We start from the raw sequence: 26,887 nt of genomic DNA, 5'->3' as shown, positions 1-26,887 counted from the left end.
TTTTATTGATTTGCTTGATAGTTCAGTGGATTCCTGCTTTGCTCAGGATGGAGTCTTTCAACCATTAAGTCATTCAATAATCCTTAAAGTTCTCCACCAAAAAGGTTGTAGCTGTCAACTAGGGCTGCACAATTAATTTAATTTTTAATCGTGATCATGATTTTGGCCGCCATGATTAAATTAACCTGATCTTCGGTGATATTTCCATTTTAAAATGCGTCTCTCCTGCAGATCTAATCAACACTTTCTACACCAGTAGTCCACCAACCACCAGGGGGCGGGGCCGTGTTTCTCCCCTGATAAAAGCCTGGTTGCTGATTGGATAGAACGCTAAGCAGGATGTGACGTAGTACTGGACGCCACAACAACACGCAACATTTGTAAAAGCCGGCGAAGCAGTGTTGCCAATTTAGCAACTTTGTTGCTATAATTAGTGACTTTTCAGACCCCCTTAGAGACTATTTTTCAAAAAAGTGACTGGAGACAAATCCAGCAACTTTTTCTGGTGTTATTGGAGACTTTTGGAGACTCGTTAACAGGCTAACAGTTAGCTCTGTAGCAGTACAGTGTGTATGTGCTAACAGGCTAACAGTTAGCTCTGTAGTAGTACAGTGTGTATGTGCTAACAGGCTAACAGTTAGCTCTGTAGCAGTACAGTGTGTATGTGCTAACAGGCTAACAGTTAGCTCTGTAGCAGTACAGTGTGTATGTGCTAACAGGCTAACAGTTAGCTCTGTAGCAGTACAGTGTGTATGTGCTAACAGGCTAACAGTTAGCTCTGTAGCAGTACAGTGTGTATGTGCTAACAGGCTAACAGTTAGCTCTGTAGCAGTACAGAGCATGTGGAAATTCTCAAGTAAAGTACAGTCCTTGAGTAAATGTAATTAGTTACTGATGCAGCTATTGAGATTAGCTGATAAATAAAGGTAATACTAAATGTAATATAACATCTGGTAAGGTTTCCTATATACTAATGGAGAAAGCTCCTCACAGTCCTCAGAGCTGTAAAAACAAGCGTTTTAGTATTCACTAGGTGTATAACGGCTGAAGATGAACCTGAGTAGAAACTGGCAGATGGTGAAGTGATGAGTGTGGACTTGTTTTGGTAAACCTCAGGGATCAGAGCCAGAGCACCAGGTTTTCTGGCAAGCTGCATTAAAAACACAATCTTTGATTTTTTTTTTTTTTTTAAGGTGCCAACAAGTCCAAAAATATCTTCCCTCTTCACTGTTTTGAGAACGAAACACAGTGTACAGTTGGTTATTCATGCTAACAAGCAGTGGGGGAAGAAGTATTCAGATCCTTTACTGCAGTAAAAGTACTAATACCACACTGTGAAATTACTCCACTACAAGTAAAAGTCCTTCATTCAAAACTTACTGAAGTAAAAGTACAAAAGTATCAAGAGTAAAAGTACTCATTATGCAGAATGGACCCACTCAGACTGTTATATATATATTACAAATATATTATTATATTGTTATTATTGATGCATTTATGTAAGCAGAGTTTTGATTTCCTCAACGTAACGCTCAATTTAACTACTTAATATACTATGATTAGGTTTGATTAAAAAAACAAGTTTAAGTAAGTAAGTAAGTAAACTGTATACTTACTTACTTAATTAACTTTAACAGTGAGAATTGTTTTTGAAAGTATTTTTGACAAAAAAATAAGTGCAAAAATTACAGTGATGGCTTGTAGATATATTACAGTATTTTTTTTGCTACAAACACAGTGCCAGAGTATTTTACAGTGGAGTGATGTATTTTTCAAAAAAAAAAAAAATACTGTTTTAGCTGATATATACATTTAAAGTGTTTCATTGTTACTGAAACTGAATTAACCCATTTATCATTTTACGTCTTTTACTGTCATGGTTTAGCAATTTTTCACTGTAAAATCTACAGACATTTTTTACAGTGTAAAGTTCTTGAGTAAATGTACTTAGTTACATTACATCACCGCTAACAACCTGAACGCTCTCAGTCCATCAGGACAGTGTGTACTACACTGCAAATAAAAAACACCGCTATGAAATGTCAGCTAATGTTGCGACCACAATTTTGAGTTAGCATTGATACGCTAATGGCTACTCTTGTAGCTGTAACAAGCAGCGCCGCTAGCATCAGTTAGCCGCTAGCATCAGTTAGCCGCTAGCATCAGTTAGCCGCTAGCTTTCGCTAATGACCGAATTTCACCGCTTTCCCACATTTCACAACAAAGAAATAAGAGTTATCAGAACTATTGTCCCTTGTTGTGAACCCCAACTTAAAGATATAAGTAACAACAACTCACCAACTTGTTTTTGAGCAGACAACTGGCTTCCTTTGTTGTGCTAACTTACATTATTGCCCTAAATGTCAATAATTTATATTTCCAAGTTTTACCAACTTAAATCACTGTTTTAGGCCAAAAAATACAAGTTGGCTTTTTAGCAGTGTGTGATGACTGAGCCGTATTGATTATATAATACAGTGGGACTGTTTACACCATTGTTATAAACCTTAATATGTTTTTTACACACACACTGACGCACAAATTCCTCTGGTCCCAGAGGAGAGAAGCTGAAGTATTGTGAGTTCTGGCAGAGAGAGAGGAAGCTTCAGGTCCTCCTCCCTCAACGCTTCCTACTATTGTTACTGTATCCAGCTCTTAAAGGGCCACGTGAGCACGCACGTGTGTTTGTGTGCCGAGTTTGTGTTTCATATTTTTATTGATGTGTATACAAAAGCAACAAGGGGACATACCTTTATCAGGGTACATTGGTGTCGGCATTAAACATGTTTCAGGGTTGGTACGGGGGCTTGAAATCCTTGAAAATTCAGTTGCATTTTCAAGGTTTAAAAAGTTCTTGGATTTTGGATAAAGTGCTTGTAAATGCTTAAAATTCTTACTGTATTTCTCTTGCAATCTGAATATATCTATCTATAGACCATAGATAATAATCACATGTTCAATGTAAAAAATAATGAGTAGCCTATCTGAAATGAAGACCGTTCCTCCTGACCAAAAATAGATGTAAAAATGACCAAAAATGACACAAAATTACCAAAAATAGATGTAAAAATGGCCCAAAAAAGACACAAAATGACCAAAAATAGATGTAAAAATTACCAAAACTACAGTCATGGAATAAAGTATTAGACCGTTCCTCCTAAAAGTGTAACACCATCTCTGTTGGTATGGTTCAGTGAAATCTCCCCCTTTTAGTATGTAAGTACTCATCTAAAACATGCAGTTTACAACAGGTGTAAGATACTGGAAAAGATTGAAAATTTACCTTGAAAGTCCTTGAAAAATGCTTTAATTTGACGACTGCTAAAGTGCACGAACCCTGATGTTTGTACACATCCTTAGATTTAGATTTGTATAATTTTAAGAGCAAACAACGGTCACATAAATTGAAACCAAATAAACTATACAATATTTAGATATTTAGATATAGTCTGTAAGAAATGATTAAACTGACCACATAAACACAACAGATAAAATACATAAATAATAGTAAAAGAGAGAGGAGAAGAAAATAAAAATAAAAAGTCACAAAAAGTCCATAAACGGTTGCCATTTATTGTAGAATTTGCTCAGGTTTCACTTCTTGAATATCTAATTTTCTCTACTTTTAAAAAGGAAGAGGCCTCTTTAACCCATTGTGTGCCGGAAGGAGCTGTTGTTGTTGTTGTTGTTCGCTCCTTTTAAATGGAATAATCTACTGATTCCTTTTAATCATTTTAAATACATTCTTGTTGATCTTATGGTTTCTGAATGTACATGTGCTTGTTGAATTCATTCATATTATAATGGATATGTATTGTAATGTGTTGAATTGTATTTATGCTGTAATCAGGGCGCTCCCTGAATAAATAAAGGTGAAATGAAATGAAATGAAATGTGGTTTTTTTTGTGTTTTTGTGTTTGCAGGCTGGAGTCTGAGATCGGGACCCTGGAGAGTGAAGAGTCTCAGATATCAGCCAAAGAGCAGGTTCTACGAGAACGTCTGAAGGAGACGGAGCGCTCCATAGAAGACCTGCAGAAGGTGAGAGAACATCAGGAACCTTCAGGAGCTTTATCCTGCTCAGAGAACCACAAACTGTTGTGAAGTAATGACGTCATTCTGCTCTCGCTGGTTGTGTTGATACTTCTCCATCTCTGCTTCACCACTTATTATTCGGGGTCCTTTTTCTTTCGAATTGGTGGTTGTGGGCAGTGGATGTTTAAGGGGAGATAGCAGGTCAACAATAAATGTCACATAGAAGTGATGAACATCATCTGAAAGCTGAGAATCTGAAGATTAATAGGAACACACACATCTTTCTCTGCCTCTCGGCACACTCAGCTGGCAATCTCGGGCCTTAACATACACTACCGGTCAAAAGTTTTGGAACGCCCCAATTTTTCCAGTTCTTTATTGAAATTCAAGCAGTTCAAGTCAAATGAACAGTTTGAAAGGGTCCAAAGGTCTTGGGCTATTTTGTCCATTTTTGAATTCTTTTCATGTCTTTGTAAGTCATTTTGTGTCTTTTTTTGTCATTTTGTGTCTTTTTTTGTCATTTTGTGTCTTTTTTTGTCATTTTGTGTCTTTTTTTAGTCCTTTAGTCCAACATAAAATGTGATTTTGAATCATTTTTTTACTTTCAAAACACTATCATGCTCAATAAAGAATTTTAAATGTTGCAAATGTGCATTAATTTCAGAGTACACTGAGACATTAAACTGCGTAATTTTCAAGGAAATTCTGGAAAAGTTGGTGTGTTCTAAAACTTTTGACCGGTAGTGTACGCTCAGGTTCTTTTTGGCAAGTCTGTCTAAGATCTGCGTCTTTGAGTTGTCTTGTCCAGAGGATTTTGCAGGAAGCATTTTTTGTTTCATTACACAGAACAGAGAGACATGAACAGAGAGAAAGGGAGAGAGATGATAAGAGCTTCTTGCAACAATGTTATGTTTATGCAGCACAAACCTGATGACCACCCAGTAGTGTGTTCAATGTTATGCAGCCAATGAGAGATGATTTATGGAATAAGAAACTCAGAAAGTAACCTTATTTTATCATCAGTTTTTGAAATGTATTTCTGAATACAAAAGAGGGAGTCAGGAAGGTAACAGAACCGCTGCAAAAAAAAAAGTATCTGACAGTAGTTTTTGGGGAATTTGGCGGGCTTTTAGTGATCTGCTTATTTTTGTTAAGCAACAAAACTTGCAAAAGTATTTTTGACAGATAAGATTTGCCAGTTATTACAGGTTGAATCTCAGCAGATATCTGAGCTGAAGCTCAGCACTGTGTTAAGTTGTTCTGTTCAAAAATATCTAATAAAAAATGACATAATTAATTAATTTTATTTTTTAAAAACCTATTATGGTGTATAAAGGGTGATAACATTAGTGTCGGCTTTTTAAAGTCCATTTCCATGTTCAATTATGTCCCATAAGTTGTAGCAGCAATTTTGGGGTTGATACAATTTAAATAAGAAAATAAAATAAGAAATCAATAACTAGAATTAAGCAAATACATGCTCAAAACAAGTCAAATTATCTGCCAGTGCAGTAAGTAAATGTTTCTTTGTAATATCAATATCAATCCTAAAGAGAAGTCTTTAAACAATAAGATAATAAATAAGCACATAATAATAATACTAATAATTAAATAAGCACATAAAGCTATGGTCAGTAGGTAAATTATACTAAAAACAATATAATTAAGATACTATTGTGAGATATAAGAAGAAAATACTTGGTAAGCTTCATGTTTTTTTGCAGTGTACACACATTTAGTATACATCTTGTTTCATATAATATCAGTATATTTATTATACTCCTTAAATTGAGCCCGCTACGGCCTCAGGATGAAAAAAAAATGGCGGGTTCGCTGATGGATCCTCTGAATAATAACTGGTGAAAGGAGTTTTTAAATTCTCTCTTCTTTTTTGCTTTAATTGCTCTATAATTGCAATGTTTATTTAAGCCACATTAATTGTTTTTTTGTGAGAGCAAATAAAAAAGAGAGACAATGACACAGAGTCTCTTAAAGACTTTGCTGCTAATTGAAAACACAAGCGTGCTAAAAATAAATGAGATGAATTAGGTTTATTGTTGAGCTGTAAATCTTTAATTTCATTGTAAAACAAGGAATAAAAAAGCTCTTAATATGGCTGCAGATGCTGCAGAGCTATATTAGTCACAACTGTTTGTTTTTGAAGTAGTGACAAGAAACTATATCTAGTCTAGTATAGGGGGGCATCTAACCATTATTTTTATTATCGATTCATGATCTGCCTATTATTTTGTCGATTAACTCTTTGGAGTTTGGGGCTATTTTGTCTGTTTTTGACTCCTTTTCATTCTGTCTGTATACAAATCACTTAAAAATCTTCACCACGACGTGTTGGTATCATTGTTTTCAGCACAACCTCACCTAAATGACCTGACTATTATTTTTTTCATTTTGACTTACTGGATCAACACTTTGAACACACTAAACACACTAAAAACATTTTTTTTTTTACAAAAAACACACAAAAAATTACAAAAAACACATTTAAGAAATATAAAAACAGACAAAGAAATTGCAATTTTGTGTGTGTTTTTATGTGTTTTTTGTGTGTGTTTTTGTCATTTTTGTGTGTATTTGGTGTGTTTTTGTGTGTTTTTTGAAATTTTGTGTGTGTTTTTGGTTTGTTTTTATGTATTATTATGTGTGTTTTTTAATTTGTTTGTGATTTTTATGTGTTTTTGAGTTTTTTGTCATTTTTTTGTTTTTTTTGTGTGTTTTATAAATAATAAAACATTTTTTCTCTCCTTTTTTTCAGAGTCTGATGAACCAGGATGGAGGTATGACACATACACACACACACACACACACACACACACACCAATAATGTGAAAACACCTAATGGCGTGGTGTCCTCCCCTGAGTTTTTGTTATTTCCGAGCAATGGGGTCCCTCTCTTTCTATTTCTGTGTGTGTGTGTGTGTGTGTGTGTGTGTGTGTGTGTGTGTGTGTGTGTGTGTGTGTGTGTGTGTGGGAATAATAGTCTCGCTGAGGCAGGAGGGCTGCAGGCCAGAGCACGCTCCTGAACCCCCAAACACACACTCCACCATCCCCACAGCCACACACGTAGACACACACACACACACACACACACACACACACACACACACAAGGCCATGACTCTGCAGCCTGCAGTCGCTGCCTTTATCCCTCTTCTATTCACCAGCAAACCCAGTAAGCCCCCAAAGCTTTGTTCCTGCAATCACACACACACAAACACACACACACACACACACACACACACACACACACACACGCTTCTGCTGCATAAGCACTGAACCTCTAGGGTGCTGGAGTTGCCGTGGACACAGAAACAGAGATGAGGAGAGTTTACATGGTGCACTAAAACTCTAAATCTGAGGGAAATGATCTTGCTGCATGGACAGATAATTTACCTTGACAAGATTTATTAAACTAAGATTATTAAAACTAGAAATATGCATGTTGAACGCTTAAAATAAGAAATTAACAGATTTAGTGTTTTGATCTGGTTTTAGACACACCTTTTTTGCAGTGTGAGGCTGATAACAGAATTTGAAACTTTAACATAATCTGCATGAAGTGTGTCTGAAGTGTAGCACTGTAAAAGGAGTCGTCAGATACTTTAAAGGGTTCTGCAGCTTTAAAGATGTTTCCATTTCGACAGCTTCACATTTGCTTTGATACACACATTCACTCCATGACCAAAAAAAGACACAAAATGACAAAAAAAATACACAGTTACCAAAAATGACACAAAATGATTTTTTTTTTAAGACACAAAATTACCAAAAAAGACACAAAATGACAAAAAAAACTAAATTACTTAAAAAAGACACAAAATTATTTAAAAAGACACAAAATTACTTTAAAAAAGACACAAAATGACCAAAAAAGAAACAAAATGACCCAATAACGACACAAAATGACCAAAAAGACACAAAATTACCAAAAAAAGACACAAAATTACTAAAAAAAGATACAAAATGACAAAAAAGACACAAAATTACTAAAAAAAGACACAAAATTACTAAAAAAAAGATACAAAATGACAAAAAAGACACAAAATTACTAAAAAAAAGACACAAAATGACAAAAAAATACACAGTTACCAAAAATGACACAAAATTATTTTTCAAAATGACCCAATAATGACACAAAGTGACCAAAGAAGACACAAAATTACCAAAAAAAGTAATTCATTTAGACACACCTTTTTGTGTGTGTGTGTGTGTGTGTATATTTGTTATAGGGGCGGGTTAGGGTCACTCCTGGGCGGGGCTAGTCCCCCTGTTGGGGGGGTTGAGCTCTGTGTGTTTGTGTGTGTGTGTTTGTGTCAGGGTGTGGTTACACACTAATGAAGTGTGTGTATGTGTGTGTATCGGCATGTGTCCGGTGTGTGTGTGTGTGTGTGTGTGTGTGTGTGTGTGTCCTGCAGCGTCCCCTGACCGTGTCTCATTCCCCCCTGTGCTCCTGATCACTAGATGCCTCCGGCTGCATGTCGGCCCCTCTCTCCGACCGCACGGACCCCGACCGCCTCGTCCTGGCCTCGCCGCCCGGGACCGGAGAGCACGCCACCCCAAGACCCGGTAAGAAGGAGGGAGGAGGGAGGAGAAAAGAGAGGGAGGGAGGGAGGAAAAGGGAGGACAGACAGGAAGATTTTGGGCTGCAGCCAAGTCGGATTATAACAGAACAAACTGACACACACACGGAGCGCACACACACACACACACACACACACACATTCACACACACACACACACACACACACACACACCAGTTGGGTGAAATCTAACATGGACTTTAACTAAATAAACTAGAAACAGAAACCAGTGTGTATCTCAATTAGGGCTGCAACTAACGATTATTTTCATACAGCCAGAATGTGTAAAAAAAAACATACGAAAATAATATTTTGAGAAAAAAGTTTACGAGATTAAAGTGGCAAATCTACGAGAAAAAAAGTCGCAGATTTAAGAGATTTAAAGTGGTGAATCTGGGAGAAAAAAGTTGTTTTTTTCCCACTTTTTTCTTGTAAATCTGCAACTTTTTCCGAACAGATTTGCCACTTTAAATCTCTTAAATCTGCAACTTTTTTTCTTGTAGATTTGCCACTTTAATCTAGTAAATTTGTAACTTTTTTCTCGAAATATTACCTGAAGTTACCAAATATAGTTCTTTGCCTGATAAAGGGTTAACATTACTTTGTAGAGGCAGCAAACTGAAACCAATGTCATAATACACAAATACTGGAGTCATTCTAGGATGCAGTACTTTTCAGTACAATTCAGTACTGAAAGAAGTATTTGTATGTGTATATATATATATATATGACAACAACAAGACTGTTAAACATATTTAATAATAGTAATAATAGTAGTATTACTAGTTTATACTTGATTTATAGAGTTAGTTGTACTGTAGTAGTACTACTCAGTATAAGCTTTAGTTTTTAAAATTAGTCATAGTTTTAGGCTACTAGTTATTGATATTTTTATTCATTTTTAGTCTTTACACTTACTAATATCCAATCCACTTTATTTATATAGCATAATTATAGCAAACACAAGGTTTCCAAAGTGCTGCGCAACAATAAATAGATAACACAATACAAAGAGATGTAGTAAACAATAGAACAGTAAAATACAATAAGATAAAATTAATTAAAAATAAAATAAAATAAAATAAATGTACTGCCCGCACAAAATAAAATGTGCAAAAGTTGTTTTTTTATATAGTAAATGGAAATCTGTTGAGTTCATTATCCAACTTATTATGTTTGTTTCATTGTATTTGGTGTAGCTGACTTTGTGATGAGAATAACTCAATAACAATAACTTATCTGCAGTAACATAAAGCCGTACATCAAAAGAAAAGTGTAGGAACAGAACTAAACCTTGGGTCTTCTTATTCTCATTCATTTTATTATTATTATTATTATTATTATTATTATTATTATTATCTACTTATTATGTATGCAACAAACATAACTGGAAATATCCTTAATTAGAGGCAAATGTTTATAATCACTACATGAAGTGTCCATTTCAAAGAGCGGACTTGTGAGGACTAAAGAAAACAATATTTCTGCTCAGGCACCTTTTTTACTGTATAATAGTTGTCATTAATATAACTTATTTTAAAGATAGACAAGCACTTGCACATTATATCCGTAGTTTCCTCACGTAGTCACACAGAGGGACAGCTGGGTTTATTTATTTATATATTTGGTATATTTATTATTAAATCTTGCTCCTGTTGCTGTGGTTTTCATCTGAAGGACAAAGTGAAGGTAACGTTTTGTGTTTTACTAATGACAGAAATAGAAGTTTGGATCAGAAATAAGAACACTGTGTCCCCGTCCTCATGCTTCACTCCTTCACTTTCTCCTCCCAACACCCTCCTCCCACCTCCTCCTCCACTGGCTCCTCCCCCTCCCCCTCACTCTGACTACCCTCCTCCTCCTCCTCCTCCTCCTCCTCCTCCTCCTCCTAACAGCAATGTTTGCCATGGAGATCAACGTGCAGCACGACCCTCAGACCGGCGAGCAGCGCGTCCTGTCGGCGACCCGCGTCAGCCCGCTGGACGCGGCGTCGCGCGGCGTCAAAGTCTACGACGACGGGCGGAAAGTGGTCTATGAGGTCACTTCCTGTGGGGGCGTGTCCACCAGCACCATGGAGAACGGCTGGAGCTCCGCGCAGGTCGACCAGCTGATCCAACGGGCCGCCAGACCCGCCGGACCCGGAGGAGACGGCAGCCGGGCTCAGGTTACGGTAACCCCGGCAACCCCACCAACCCCGGCAACCCGGGCAACCTCGGCAACCCCGCAGGCGTACGTCTCCCCTGCAGATATCGACGATCTGTCTCCGCCCTCTTGCGCCCCGCCATCCATTCCTTCGAGCCCGCCGGCCCAGGTGACCCTCCAGAGGGAGCCCCGCCTCGGCATGATGCCCCCCGCCGCCGCTCCCATCACCACCCAGCCTGGCTCCGCCTCCTCCGCCTCCTCCTCCTCCGCCCCCCACCCACCAGGCGGCGGCGGCGAGCTCAGCTTCCCGCCGCACGCCAGCACGGAGCACCCGATCACCATGGTGTTCCTGGGCTACCAGGACGTAGAGGACACGAGCGAGAGCAGGCGGCTGCTGGGCTTCGACGGCGCCGTGAAGGCGGAGGTGGTCCTGATCGACGAAGACGACGAGAAGTCGCTGCGGGAGAAGACGGTCACCGACCTGTCCATCATAGACGGCACGGCGGCCGACCTGGTGTCGGGCCGGCCCGCCACGTCCGAAGCCGCCAGCACGGAACTGTCGTCCGACGGCCGTGAGCCCGACAGCGCCTCCTCGCCCCCCGCCAACCCCGACGCCACCACGGCGGCCCCCGCGCCGCCGCCCGGCCTCACCCCCGCCACAGGTACAGACAAGAGGAAACGCTGCGAGTGCTGCATCCTCATGTGACTGAATCTTCTCCCTCTTCCACCCTTTTATTATTACCCACAATCCCCCTCTCTTCTCCTCTGTCTCTGGATGGTTACTAACAGAAGCCCCGCCTCCTTCCTCCTCCTCTGGACTCTGATTGGCTGGCACACACACACACACATGCACGCACACACACACACGCTCCTGTCTGACCTTTGACTTTTTATTATTACCTCTACATCTCTGCTCTCTCATCACGCTCTCTGAGGCCCCGCCTCCACGCCGCCCGCCTCCTCAGATTCACTTCGTAGGTTCAAATTAAGCCGTAATTAAGCTGTTGTTGACAAACAAACAGCCGAAACCAGGTATTATAGAGCAACTCTCAGTTGGTCAACACGGACAATCAGTCACAACAACGTGCTGTCTGGACAATCAACCAGATCATCAACTTTAATAAGCCACTTTATAAAACATCCAGAAAGACAGACACAGTCTCAGTAATCTTTTTAATCTCTACTCAGTCACCTCCCACGTTCCTTTTCTCTCGACAGATTCTCTCCTGTTTTTCTCCAAATAAACACAAACACACATAAACAACCTATGAACTCAAACAACCCTGTAGCAGCCAATAATCTAATAAATACTCTTAATGTAATAACTGCTGACAACACAGTTATTTTTGTTGATAATGTTGCAAAATTTTAGTCACTTGACAAATAAAATAATATTCAAATTAATTATATTGTATACAATATTATTTTATTTATATAACGTTTACATTTATATTATTGGTATTAATGTTACAAAATTTTAGTCACTTGAAAAATATAATAATATTATAATTAATTAATTAATTAACTGGAGCAAATTGCTAATAGGCTACCAGTTAGCTCTGTAGCAGTACAGTGTTAATGTGCTAACAGGCTAACAGTTAGCTCTGCAGCAGTACAGTGTGTATGTGCTAACAGGCTAACAGTTAGCTCTGTAGCAGTACAGTGTGTATGTGCTAACAGGCTAACAGTTAGCTCTGTAGCAGTACAGTGTGTATGTGCTAACAGGCTAACAGTTAGCTCTGTAGCAGTACAGTGTGTATGTGCTAACACGCTAACAGTTAGCACTGTAGCAGTACAGTGTGTATGTGCTAACAGTTAGCTCTGTAGCAGTACAGTGTGTATGTGCTAACAGGCTAACAGTTAGCTCTGTAGCAGTACAGTGTGTCACAATCACTAGCTTTAGTCTTAAATTAAAAAAATAAAAATGATTACGTTATTGGTAGTTATTCCTTTAATGGTTGTTATTAGATTATTGTCTGCTACAGACCCAGCCCTCTTCTCTGACCCGGGTGGAGAGGAGGGGACTCGTTGCCTTGGTTTCTTTATGTGCCTCTTCATTCTTCCACATTGGTAGTCCTAACAAAAAAAACAAAAAAATATTAGAGATAATTAGAAGTTTCTTTTAGGCTTTTTCTTTTCAGTTTGCCGTTATTTTCTGATTTTTCTTTTGTTTTGAAACTTAAAAGGCCATTGAATTGTTGGGACGGCTGTTTCTGTGGGAGGTTTTTGACATTGTAGTTAGTAGTAACAGGACTCTCTCTCTCTCTCTCTCTCTCTCTCTCTCTCTCTCTCTCTCTCTCTCTCTGTCGTTTCGTCCATTAACTCCAGCGATTCCACTGCTGAGACCATTTCCTCCTATTCTAGTACTTCCTAACTCAGCAGCAGTAAATCTGAAGCAGTGGAACACCTTTTGGCAGCCAGTAGGATCTATACAGCCAACTTTTTTCCCGTGTGTCTACAGAGCACAGGAAGCTAACGGCAGCTCAATGAGAACACTCTGGCAGCGGAGGAACATGTATTTCCACCTATGAAAACAAACATGGGTTACTACCACTAACAGCAGGGCACACATTTTTCGATAATGAATACAAACAAGCACTATAGTGGGCCGGCATAGCTAAGCTAATGTTCATTTTGTGATAAAAGCACCAAATTTGGTACACATATAGCTTAATATATTTGGAAAAAGACTGGATATTGGGCCATCGCGTATTCACATTCTGATCACAATGGCGGCCAATTTTCCAAGATGGCGGCCAGCTGTTACAAGTAGATAGAACCTGGGCCTCCAAGCTGCTGTTACCATGGTTACAACACCACAAATATAAATTACATAGAAGTTAAAGTGAAAATATGTCTTTTGACAATGTAAAAATTGGAAACACTTTACAATAACAACTAAGTTATGTTTATAGATGGTTAATAAACCAAATATTTACAAAGTACTACAATTAGGTCTACATATTTAATCTTTATAGATGTTTTACAACTATTTTCTTAAAGCTATATAAATAATTTGGAAATCGTTAACAAGTGCTTAAAATAGTGTTTATGAGTGCAACTATAAACCATTAATAAAAAAAAGTCCATTGATAAACATTATTAATTAGAATCGAATTGCTTGTTAATGGTAAAGTAACTATTAACTTACATTAATAAACTATCCATTTGTCATTTGTAAATTATGATTTAACATTAATAAACGATCTATTTACCATTTATAAATGATGGTTATGTAAAGTGTTACCAGAAAATGCACCAAAATGGGGAGATAGCCTCTGCATATGATATTAATTTTCACATCATATCTACCTTATCTTATGAAAAAAGATCTAAGGACTCCATTGGTAAAAAGCATGCCAGGATATCATATCAGGAAGTTGATGTAACACGGTGCAAAGTGAGCCTATTTTAAAAATGGCTGCCACGGCAACCAGGGTCTGAGTTTGTGATGGCCCAATATCCAGTTTTGTTCCCAATATATTTATCAACACATCTGCCAAATTTGGTGCTTTTATCACAAAATTGAACAATTGCTATGATATATTTAAACTATGCCGCCCCTCTACTAATATACTACTCAATTATGACAGCTGTGCTCTAAATGAGCTTTTAGAGAAAGATTACGTGCAATTCATGTTCATCTTTTTGTCTTCACCGCTGCAGAAGGATCCATTACTGTTGCTCTTTACAGTCAGAGAGACTGAAAACACTGCCAACCAGGCCCTCGTTTACAAGGCTGCTGCAAATAATGTGGCCTGGGTGTCATTATAACATCATATCTATAACACTGTAGGTCATTTACTCGGTTGGTTTTCAGACAAAAAAGCCCTCAAAAGGAGTTATTATCCTCAGTGTGTTGACTTATAATGGATGCTGGAAAGATTTTTTCAAATGTCTTTTGATGTTACATGGAACAGAGAGGATGCTGATGCTCAATAGGCGTCTGGTGAATTGATTTTTGGAGAGTTAGTGACCATATTTTGCCACTGTACACTACAGAAAAACAACCTGTGTTTAGAGTGGGATCAATAAATATATAATATATGGGACGCATATGTGATCCAAGAAGATGTCCGCACGTTTACAAAAGAGGTTAGAGAGGCTTTTCGGGTCCAAATGATAAGATTTGGTGTGTTTAAATCCAACTTTAATATTATTTATGCACTTTAAAATGCGAAGACATAAAAAAGTGACAGTGAACACATCACAAACTTAACCTGAAGAGCCTCAAAAACCTTTTTTTTAACCCTTTGATGCACAATATATAACATATAAACACCTTCTAATGCACAGCATGGGTCAAAAATGACTTCTCTTTGAATGTCTTTTTTTTATTACAACAGATCATTATATCCATTTTTCCTTTCATACTTTATGAAGAAAAATAGTTTTTGTATTATCACATCAAGTTTACACACATGGGTCAAAAATGACCTTGTGCATTAGAAGCGTAGTGATAAAAAAAGGGGTTTTTATTCAAAAGGTAAGCAATGAAAACAAAAAATTAGGACATATGATGATAAAAAAACAAGTTAATTGAGGAAAACCTGCAATACTGAATGATGAAATGAATTTATTGCAAAGATATAGAATATAAAATGTTGTGCATCAAAGGGTTAAGTGCAGTACTTTTTCTTTCTCTCTCTCCAACCATGTGTTTGACTGCTTTACTGGTCCTGGTCATAATAGAGTAAAGCACATAACATATTTTCTATGCACTAACTCTGATAATAACAGTATTCCTTGGCAACAAATAGCATCTTTCCAGCACTGAGAAGTCTATCTGGGTGAATCAGTTCTCTCCTGTGCAACTGCTGTACAATCCCACCTTTAAACTGTCCCGTCGGTGCAGAACTGTATGTCGGCCTACATGCTTTAATGTGATTGGCCGATGCTGCTGTCAGTCAGTCCAGCTGGCTGTGTGATTGGCCGCCACCGGGCCCTGCCGGGGGTCTAGTTTCCTGTGTAGATAAAGAATGTAAATATGCTCTATATTCTATTTAGTGATGATTTTATTTTCCACATCTATATAGAGATCTAGAGATAATTCTGATTATTATTATTATTATGGGTACTAGACATTGTTCTGATGTCCTACGATGCCATATGACGACTGTATGAGTGCACAAACGCAAGCTTTGTATATTTTCATTCTCTAACTTCACTGCTTTGCTGTGTGTAACCTCACAATTAACCCCACAACACAGTTTCCCCTCTTCTGACCACCACCACCTTCCCTGAACTGTTGGCGACTGCTTCTATTCCCACATGTGTTCCAGTTGGTCATCTGTGGGTCTTTAAACATTGTGCAGAGGCAGGATATGAAATAACCATACCATTGGATTTGCATGGTAGTCTATTAACTATTCATTTTCCAGAGCAAACCGCACGTTTTAACACTGAGTCCCTCCAGGCAGCCATTGGTTTCCATCCATTCAGGGACCAGTGTGAAGGATTTAGTGGGATCTATTGGCAGAAATGGAATATATTATAAAAAATTATGTTTTCATTAATAGATATTCACCTGAAACCAAGAATCAATGTGTTTTCACCAATCTTAGAACCCATTGGCTTTTACTCTGACATCGATTTTGCCTCTAGAGCCAAAAACCAATATTTTCCCAGTTACGGTGTAGCCAGCGGATATCCAGATAACGACATCTTTTTCACGTTTGCCAGCCATTGTTAACAGTCCAATTAGCAACTTGACAAACGAGAATGGGGTTGGAGTTGAGAGACAACATCTACAATTTACCCAATCTACCATTTTAGCTAAATTTGCTAAGCTAATAAAGAATTAAATCAATGGCGAATGCGAATTCTTTCCGCCTCTTCGGCTCTTCACATTCACTGTTTATCCGCAGTAAACCAAAGCCAGATCAAACATCCTGTTTCCTACATTTGCGGCATTTGCGGCCTCAAGTGCAGTTTCCAAATTTATTTTTTGACAAATTTTTCTCTCCCTCTGCACTCTAGTGATGATGTCATCCACGCTAACCTCTCCATAGGGTAACATTGGGGGGATTTTGGGCGTGTTTTTGCCGAATAATTGGAAAACAATTTGCCGAAATCCTTAGAAAAGTCGTAGCACACTTGTCATGGCCAAGCTGGTTGATTTGATACCTTTTCAGTGTATGTCAACCAAAATTCTGGGAGGAGTAGTCAACCGGAAAAAAAACACGGAAGAAACGGAAGAATAAAATCTAGGATTAAGCCCGGCGGATAGCATATAGTGTGCTCTTTAAATATATATATATTAAACTATTATACAATGTACACATTCTGGGTTCCTTTTGTGTACAATGAGATATTGTTCCGTCATTCTTCGTTATAAATTGATCACACGGACTGTTTATCCGCAGTCAACCAAAGCCAGATCAAACGTCCTGTTTCCTACATATTCTGCATTTTTATGCCGATATCTGTAGAAAATATTATTTCCAATGAACCCTTCATATCTACTTGGAGGCCACCGTAGGTTCTCCGCCATGCTTGAACAGGGAGGGGATGCTAAGTTGGTTGCAATCTGCAGCTGCACCACTAGATGCCACTAAATCCTGCACACTGCTCCTTTAAGTCAAACATTCAAATCTACTTGACTTGATTTGCTTTGAGACAAGTAATTACAATTTTGTAAAGTAAACAGTTGGAATTTTATCAGCAAAATAACAATTTTACAGAGAGAAAAAATGCATTTTCCTTTAAAACACCACAGGATGGTTGTTCTGAGCAGCATGTCACAGTCATTTTCCCTATTAAGTTCAATTGTGGACTGCAAGGCTCATATAGGCTGCTGGACAATCACTGATATCGTCCTGCTCAGTGTCCCAGATTGGCCAAAAACATATTCATTGCATGACTGTTTGGTTTTTAAGATAGACGAGGCTATGCAGAGATTCTTTAAAAGGTGTACTGCACACACACACGGTGTGCAACACACCAAAGAAGCACTTACTGTTTGTATCCAAATAAAATTAAAAATAGAAAAAGGAAATACTATTACAATCGAAACACATGGGGGTAAAAAAAAAAGAAGAAGAAGAAGAATTGTAAGGCTGAGTTCCCGTTAATGGAGCCTGACCAATCCCGTTAGCCTGTGTGGGTTTGTGTGTGTGTGTTTTTGATGTAATTTCGAGGAGCTGAACAACAAACTTGAGTTGAGTTTACCAGCCCCACTGCCACGCCTGCAGTACCCCTCCCACTCTGTAGGGGCTCTGTTCTCACTGTCTGCCCGCCCTCACGGTTGTATGGACTGTTAAAACAAAAAGGAGCCATTTTCTATTGTTCACACTTCTCTAATTCTCTCTCTCTCTCTCTCTCTCTCTCTATGGGTATGACCACTCACTCTGTCTCTCTCTCTCTCTCTCTCTCTCTCTCTCTGATGTCTGTATCCTCTCTCTATCTCTGGTCAATAAAGCTGAGTTTCTCCAGTGCCCTCCTGCCGTCTCTTGCTTGTTGTTCTTTCCATCTGTCTCTAACATTCACTTCTTCATTGGCTGCTGACACAAACAGATCACTAGCTCTCCTTACTGCACCCTCTTACTATCTGTTAATACCAACGCCACTAACAACCACACACACACACACACACACACACACACGTTTCAGACTTCAATCTAGGTGATGTTTTATCCAAAGACAAGTCAAATACGGTAAGGTTGTCAATGACTGGATTTCAGATAGATGGATGTATGGATAGATTACTTTATTCATCTTCAAAGGGGAATTGGGTTCTCACAGCAGTCCGGTATTCAAGTACAATAAAATACAATAGAATCAAATACTGAGGTAGGATAAATAAAAACAACAATAGAAAAAAACACAGAATAGAACAAGGACACTGGAGAAGTTAAAATAAGATCAGTTTCTAGGTAAGGTACAGTGGCAAGATGATGGTAATAATGTTATTGTGACTAGACACTATATAATAACAGTACAGTATGTAATATATAATAATAATGTGATAATATAATAATAAGGCCAGTATAATAATAGTATTATATAACAGTATATAATAATTATAGTATTAGCAATAATAATCATTATAATAACATAGCAATGTGTCATATTTAGCCTGTGCAGGGTACATACATAACATTATATAATATATATATATACATATACATGTGTGTGTATATACATATATACATACACAGGTATATGTATGTATATACGTATGTATATATTATGTATACATACATATATATTTAATATGTAAACATGTATGTATATATATATATATATATATACACACACACACACATATACATATATATATATACATATATATGTATATATATATGTGTAGGGTACATACATAATATAATATGTAAACATGTATGTATATATATATATGTATACATATATATATATATATATATATATATATATACATACATACATACATACACACGCACACATACAAGATATGATATAATATGATATATTGTACCGGCATTATATATGCATATAAATACTTTACAAATGTGCACCACAAACTCAAAAATTAAAGTCAGCTCATATAATTTTCTGTGTTTATGCCAACAAACAAACTAGAGAAGACTAAAGTCTCAGTCATCCTGAGTTAGAAATTACATAATTACCTTTTTGACTCACTGGGTACCTCGGGAGATTTTGACTGTATTATTTTCATAATATTTACCAGATTCAGGCAGAACATTATGCAATAAATGCTTGAAAACCAAGCTGAATAAAACATTAACAGAATGAATAACATTTCAAGTTTCAAACTGAGACTAATGCAGGGGAAGGAAACCTGCAGCTCCAGAGCTAAATGAGGCTCTTCAGACCAAAACATTTATGTGAAATTAAACAAATTTGTTTATGTTTTAATTTTTATTTCACATTGGTGTTGACCCAAAGCAATTTATATTCTTGGATTGTAAACATTTTCAGCTTATACACAGGATTTAAACATCTTTTTCTCTTTAATTTTTGGTCACCTCAAATGTGCATCATAGCTTACGAAACCTCTAACTTTTGCCAACTTCAAGTCTCGTTTTAAGTTTCCCTAGCTAGGCTAGCATTCCATTCCAAATCTCTGAAGATATTTCTTCAGTGTCTTTTTCTCTTATTTGCACTTTGGTTCCTACTGCTTTCTGACTAAATCATATTAATAAATACTCATTAAGACCTATGAGTAAAGCTGGTAAGCTAGTACACTGCAAAAAAAGAAAAGTTGGGTGAACTCAAAATTTCAAGGCAACAAACTTCGATAAAATTTTAAGTTGGAAAATTAAACTAAATATTTTAAGTTTTGTTTTTGAGTTTGCTCAACTCTGAATTCAGATTTTTGTCAACTCAACTGTAAGTTGTACTAACTTATAATTTTACATTGTAATAACTTTTAATCCTTACTTCTGCTAACTTCTGCAATGTGCTGAATTGGCACGATTGTAACGCCGCTATGAAATGTCAGCTAATGCTGCGACCACAATTTTGAGTTAGCATTGATACGCTAATGGCTACTCTTGTAGCTGTAACAAGCAGCGCTGCTAGCATCAGTTAGCCGCTAGCGTCAGTTAGCCGCTAGCATCAGTTAGCCACTAGCATTAGTTAGCCACTAGCATCAGTTAGCCGCTAGCATTAGTTAGCCGCTAGCATCAGTTAGCCTCTAGCATCAGTTAGCCGCTAGCATCAGTTGGCCGCTAGCATCAGTTAGCCGCTAGCTTTCGCTAATGACCGAATTTCACCGCTTACCACCAATTTACATTATTGCCCTAAATGTCAATCATTTATATTTCCAAGTTTTACCAACTTAAATCACTGTTTTAGGCAAAAATTACAAGTTGGCTTTTTTTGCAGTGTATAGACTTAGCTGTTTTATCGTCATTATAAGGCTCAAAATAAGGTTTGCGGCTCCATTCCGACATTTTTTCCCTTTTTTTCTGCAAAAGTGGCTCTTTTGCCCATAAAGGTTGCCAACCGCTGGACTAATGTGATAATGTGGCCTTTAGGAAACAATGCTGAGGCAATAAGGAAACTTTAAAATGTATGAAGGTTAATTCTTAAAACGGGTGAATCACAATAAGGTTTCAGTATGTTACTAGCAAAATAAAGGACGATACAGTAACTAGAAAGCAACGTTTTAATGTGAGCCCTCTGTTTCTGCTCAGGAGAAATCACTCTAATATTATTGCAACATTCCTGCAGGGACTCATACTGGCTCTGTGGCCTCTTATGAGTTTACACACTGCAAAAAATAAGACAAAAAAATATAGTCAGAAGGAGCAAAGGAGGATTTTAAAGGGACAGTTTGGATTTCTTTTAAGTGGGGTTGTATGAAGTATGTATCCATGGTAGAGGAGACTTTGGTGTTTTGAAGGTTTTGTTGTATTTCACCAACAATAATGCAAATACACTAACTAAACGAGGCAGTGTTTAATCAGAGGGGATAGATAGATAGATAGATAGATAGATAGATAGATAGATAGATAGATAGATAGATAGATAGATAGATAGATAGATAGATAGAATAATTATAATAATAATAGTACAGTGTATGACATATAATATAATATGTAATATAATAATAAATAGTAACAATATGATAAAATAAATATAAATAATTATAAATAAAATAATATGATAATAATAATAAGGCCGGTATAATAATAATAGCCTACAAAGGTAGAATAAATAAAAACAACAATAGAAAAAAACAGAGAATAGAACATGGACATATAAGAAGTTAAAAAAAGAAGATCAGTTGCTAGGTAAGGTACAGCGGCAAGATGATGATATGATGGTAATAAGGTTATTGTGACTAGACAGTATATTATAATAGTACAGTATATGATATATAATAATAATAATAGTAATAATATGTAATTGTGTCTTTTTTGGTAATTTTGTGTCTTATTATTATATATTATATGATTTTATTTTTATTTTATTTTGTGTCTTTTTTGGTAATTTTGTGTCTTTTTTTGTCAGACACAAAATAAAAATAAAATAAAATAATATAATATATAATAATAATAATAATAATAATAATAATAATAATAATAAGGCCAGTATAATCATAATAGTAGTGTATCATAGTAGATAATAATAATAGTAGGGAGGCTACTGTAAGAAGCATGTTCACTCATCTAACTATCCTGATTCTCATACTCATGTGAGAGAAACAACACGCCTACTACACTAAAGAACATGTTATTTATGAAATGACCACTCATTCAAAAGAACACTGAAGTGGCTACAATCATGTTGAATGACACTTCAGGATTTACATAAATAGTGTACATACAATACACTATGGTCATATGTCAGGACATGAATATAAATATATATAATATAATATATCTTCTGACACTGACAGATTACTTTTGCATAAAGCAGTTGCACAATGTCACCTTTTTTCTTTTCTTTTTTTTTGACAATGCATGCTTATCTCGGCTGTTATTATTATTATTATCTCCATTTACAACATTTACTCATGTTGTGAAGAGGGCAGCAGCACAAACATGAAGCACTCTTCCCCAGAGCTCCCAGTACGAGGTGATAAATGATTATTGTTATTATTACATGACGTCATGACAACCAGCATGTGAAAAAAACAAAAGAAACAGGAGGAGCACACACTGTCTCTTCCTGCATGAGGATACAGGGTGTGTGTTCCGTGATAATGAGCACTAATTGATTTATCTGAAGACAATGACAGCCTTTACACAAACCATGACTGCAGATAATTACTGCACTGTCACACACACACACACACACACACACACACACACACACACACCCACACATGACAGGATGATAACAGACGTGTCAGTGGTGTATCTCTATAAGTATGCATCCTGTCATTGACTTGGATTGCTCTAGGCCACATGTACAGTAACCAACAGTTCACATGATTCATGGTTTACTGTGAATTAAAATCTACATACAAATAATACGACATGAAATTTAAAGCAAGATTAAGTAAATCTTCTTCAGGTAGTAAATGCAATAGATCAGTTAGCTGTACATGTGAGTTATACAGTATTAATGTTCACTAAAATAAATAAATAAATGGTTTCAATAAAACTACTTGTGACATGTCGTATTATACGCAAAATTTTAGCAAGGCTGCAAAATAGGAAGATCAAAATTTTAGAAACAATTCAGAAAGTTAAATGTCTCTCTCTAAACATGAAAGAAAAGTTGTCCTGCAGGACTAAAGGTGTTTTCCGCACATTTGCACACACTGTCAAGAAAAATACAATGAATGATGCCAGTAAATTTCCAGAAACTTTCCTTGGGAATCATGGAAATTTATGGGAATTTATGGGAATTAACTTCTCATATAAATATATTATTTTTCGGAAAAAGATTGGCCTATTTTATTTCATAGGCTATTTTTATTGATATTTTTTTTTATCTAAATGTGCACTTTATGGAGCTTTGATTTTTTTTTAAAAAGGTTCTCCTGTTGTTATACAGTATTTATGTTTACTTAAATAAACAGTTTCAATAAAACCACTTGTGACATGTAATATTTGACTTTGACTGAACATTTTCTATATATATATATATATATATATTTATCAATATTCAGCCTAAATATATCAGGATATGACTTTTTTTATATTTATATATATATATATATATATATATATATATATATATATATATATATATATATATATATATATATATATATATATATCAATATTCAGCCTAAATATATTGGGATATGACTTTTGGTCCATATCGCCCAGCCCTAATCATAAGTCGTTTCTCCATTAAAGTCTCAGTGAATTTTGAAGTTAAATTTTCAAATGTCGCATTACAGAAAATCAGAATTCAGGATGTTTCCATCTTCTGGTTTAGAGCAAATAAACAAAGCTGCATTAATGTACTTTCGCCAGAAGATGGCAGTGTAATGTATCTATGTAGGCTAATCCGTCAGTAAACGGTAGAAGAAAGGAGATTGTGTGAGAGAGAAAAAAAACAATAAAAATCAGGCTGCACAGTCACGATAAGTGATTAAAACTGGTTTACAGATTTACAATCCACCATAAAAGCATGTATGCATGTCATATGCATGCCAAAAAGTTTACCATGAAAGAAGATGATGATTCACAAAGATGACAATGGTGACAATAACATAATAAATTGTGTTTTATCATTATAGGCTATGGGGTTACCATGACGACAGCAAATGGACATCAAGCTCCCGTTCCGACCAGACATCCTCACACTGCCATGGTGAGTACAGCATCTGTGACTGTGTTTCTATGTTTATCTGAATCTGCAATTACCTGAATCCAAAACTTTCAAGAATTAATTATATTCTACACATAATGCTGGGCTTACACCAAAAGATTTCCCCAGTACCAGACTAAAAGCTGAAAGTCTTTAGTAAATCTAGGAGTTTTACATCGCAATAATGCTAGTAAGCTCAGTCCTCAATAAAAATATAGTGGTGTCATATATTTAGATGTTTCTTAGTAAAGAGAACAGTAAGGAGACCCAGTTAAAATGTATCAATAAATGTATACGTAAATAAGTAATAAATAATCCATGATTAATGTATGATTTACTGAATGAAAGCTGATAGAGCTGATAAATATAATTATTCAATTAAACACATTATAATTGTGGCTGGGGAGAGGGACGTCTGGAATGCCTTGCTTAGCCTGCTGCCCCCGCGACCCGGCCCCGGATAAGTGGAGGAAAATGGATGGATGGATGGATGGATGGATTGATGGATGGATGGATTGGTTGGTGGATGGATGGATGGATGGATGGATGGATGGATGGATGGATGGATTGATGGATGGATGGATAAATGGATGGATGGATGGATGGATGGATGGATGGATGGATTGGTTGGTGGATGGATGGATGGATGGATGGATGGATGGATGGATGGATGGATGGATGGATGGATGGATTGATGGATGGATGGATAAATGGATGGATGGATGGATGGATGGATGGATTGATGGATGGATGGATGGATGGATGGATGGATGGATGGATGTATGGATGGATGGATGGATGGATGGATGGATGGACATTATTATTAAATAGGACATAAATTATATCATGAATTCATTTCTAAATGTTCCTTTCCTTTATTCTTCCTTATATCTATTTTTACTGTAAAATAGTCAACTTTTCATGTGATAAAAACCGTTTTTCAGCTTTGTGAGGGGCATTTTGTGGCGTCTTCTCTTCTTTTTGTTGTTGTTATTGTTGTTGTTGTTGTTGTTTTCAACACAAACCACTGAGTCACACACTAGAGCAGCTGGAGCCAAAAGCTGCTTCTCCTCCATTTAGTCAGTTTTTACTAAGAGCATGATGGGAAAAAACTGCTAAAAGAATCTAGTTGTAGTCTTGTCAATAGTTTCCCTGCTAGATTAACAGTCTAAAATCCCAGTGTGAAACTAAAAACTCTAAACACTAGATGTCTTTAGATGTGAGCTCATAGTTTTCAGGGAGTCTTTTCCAAATCTTTTCAAAATCTTTTGATGTCTAGGTAGCATTAGTTGACTATCTTCTGTTTAAATCCCTCTTGTGTCTGAGAGACACCATATAAATGGTGTCAGCAGCTGATTCTGGAGCTTCAGGGGTTAATGTGTTCATCTATCTCAACAGTACTGTATGTTCTTCCACACAGCCTGTGGTGGATTTCCTCTGCTAGGGGGGCATGTTAGGAATGCCTTTGTTTCTTTCTGCAGGTGCATTTTGTTCTGCAGAGTGCTGATATGAACCACTATCATATTTTTTATAACTACCCGTTGTATACTGATATTTATGGCACTCAGTAAATGTAATATGACCATAGTGTATTGTATGCTGCTCTTGTATCTCTATAATATGTCTTAAGGGAATATATAATGGTTTTGTGGTACTAAATAGTGCATTTATAGTGACCTAGTTGTACTTTAGGGCATTTTTATCTACTATGGTATCAATTTAATATGGTGTTGTAATATTACTACTGGGAGTTTTAGCTGAGTTTCAAGTTTACAGTAACTATATTATTCCCATGTGATACATTTAGTTTTGCCATGCTGTAAAATCTATTCATTCATCCATTTACGTCCTTATTGATGTATGTCTTTATTGTTTTATAGTAATAACAAGTGTGTCCTGGACTTTCTCCTATTCTCATTGGTAGAAGATCTTTTATTTAGGCAAAAGTAACAATAGTGGGCTAAAAAAAGAATCCATTACCAGTAAAAAAAAAAAACAAACTGTATTGAAGTAAATGTATGTGAGTAAATCTAGTCATTATGCAGAATGGCCCCTTGGGTGTTTTTATTCTATTACTGTACCGCCATTGCATTTTCATAACTGGTACATTAAAGATGACTACACCTATTTAACTGAAATGTTTTGTACTCCAAAGAAACTATGCCAGTGATATACCATTTATGTAGAATTGTAAATTTGCCTCTTAAAGGGGAACTCCAGTATCACACCATAAAGCTGGTATTGAAAATAGAAAGGTCAAAATCTGTGCAGCAGATGTAAGGATATCTTGACTTTTTGGAACAAGTATAGGGCTGTTTCTACTACCGCCCAATACCCAGAATGAGGCGGGTCTCACTCGCCGAAACGCCCCTAATTTGAATACAAGCCGTCTGGAGAGGACTTTTGTCAGGACTTTTTTCGTCCCTGTAGAAGAGCAGGGTCTTTTTTCTCCTGTGAAAAAAGCCTGGTTGCTGATTGGAAAGAAGCCGGTGAAGCAGTGTTGCCAATTTAGCGAATTTGTTGCTATATTTAGCGACTTTTCAGACCCCCTGAGCAACTATTTTTCATGAAAGCGACTGGAGACAAATCCAGCGACTTTTTCTGGTGTTATTGGAGACTTTTGGAGACTCGTTCTTACTCTTCTTAAGAAGAGTCTCCAAAAGTCTCCAATAACACCAGAAAAAGTCGCTGGATTTGTCTCCAGTCGCTTTCTTGAAAAAAAGTCGCTAAATATAGAAACAAAGCGGCACAGTCCTCCTGCAGCAGTCTCTCCCAGCTGCAGAGCCGGAGGGGATGTTAACCCCTTAGCGTCCAGTCTGCAAATTGCTAACAGGCTAACAGTTAGCTCTGTAGCAGTACAGTGTGTATGTGCTAACAGGCTAACAGTTAGCTCTGTA

General features: G+C 36.9%; 1 protein-coding gene across 1 annotated transcript in view; it reads left to right on the top strand.

Annotated features, from left to right (window-relative positions):
• LOC131992434 (A-kinase anchor protein 2) overlaps positions 1-26,887 on the top strand; it is a 168,447-nt gene that overhangs the window by 75,407 nt on the left and 66,153 nt on the right. Inside the window, exons 5-9 of the mRNA XM_059358027.1 lie at positions 3,925-4,039; positions 6,807-6,828; positions 8,512-8,616; positions 10,526-11,434; positions 23,920-23,993. Of these exons, the coding sequence (XP_059214010.1) occupies positions 3,925-4,039; positions 6,807-6,828; positions 8,512-8,616; positions 10,526-11,434; positions 23,920-23,993 (1,225 nt within the window). The remainder of the gene's footprint in view (positions 1-3,924; positions 4,040-6,806; positions 6,829-8,511; positions 8,617-10,525; positions 11,435-23,919; positions 23,994-26,887) is intronic.

The sequence above is a fragment of the Centropristis striata genome, chromosome 19, assembly GCF_030273125.1.
Source record: "Centropristis striata isolate RG_2023a ecotype Rhode Island chromosome 19, C.striata_1.0, whole genome shotgun sequence".
Classification (NCBI taxonomy): domain Eukaryota; kingdom Metazoa; phylum Chordata; class Actinopteri; order Perciformes; family Serranidae; genus Centropristis; species Centropristis striata.
This window is presented reverse-complemented; position numbering and strand designations above follow the sequence as displayed.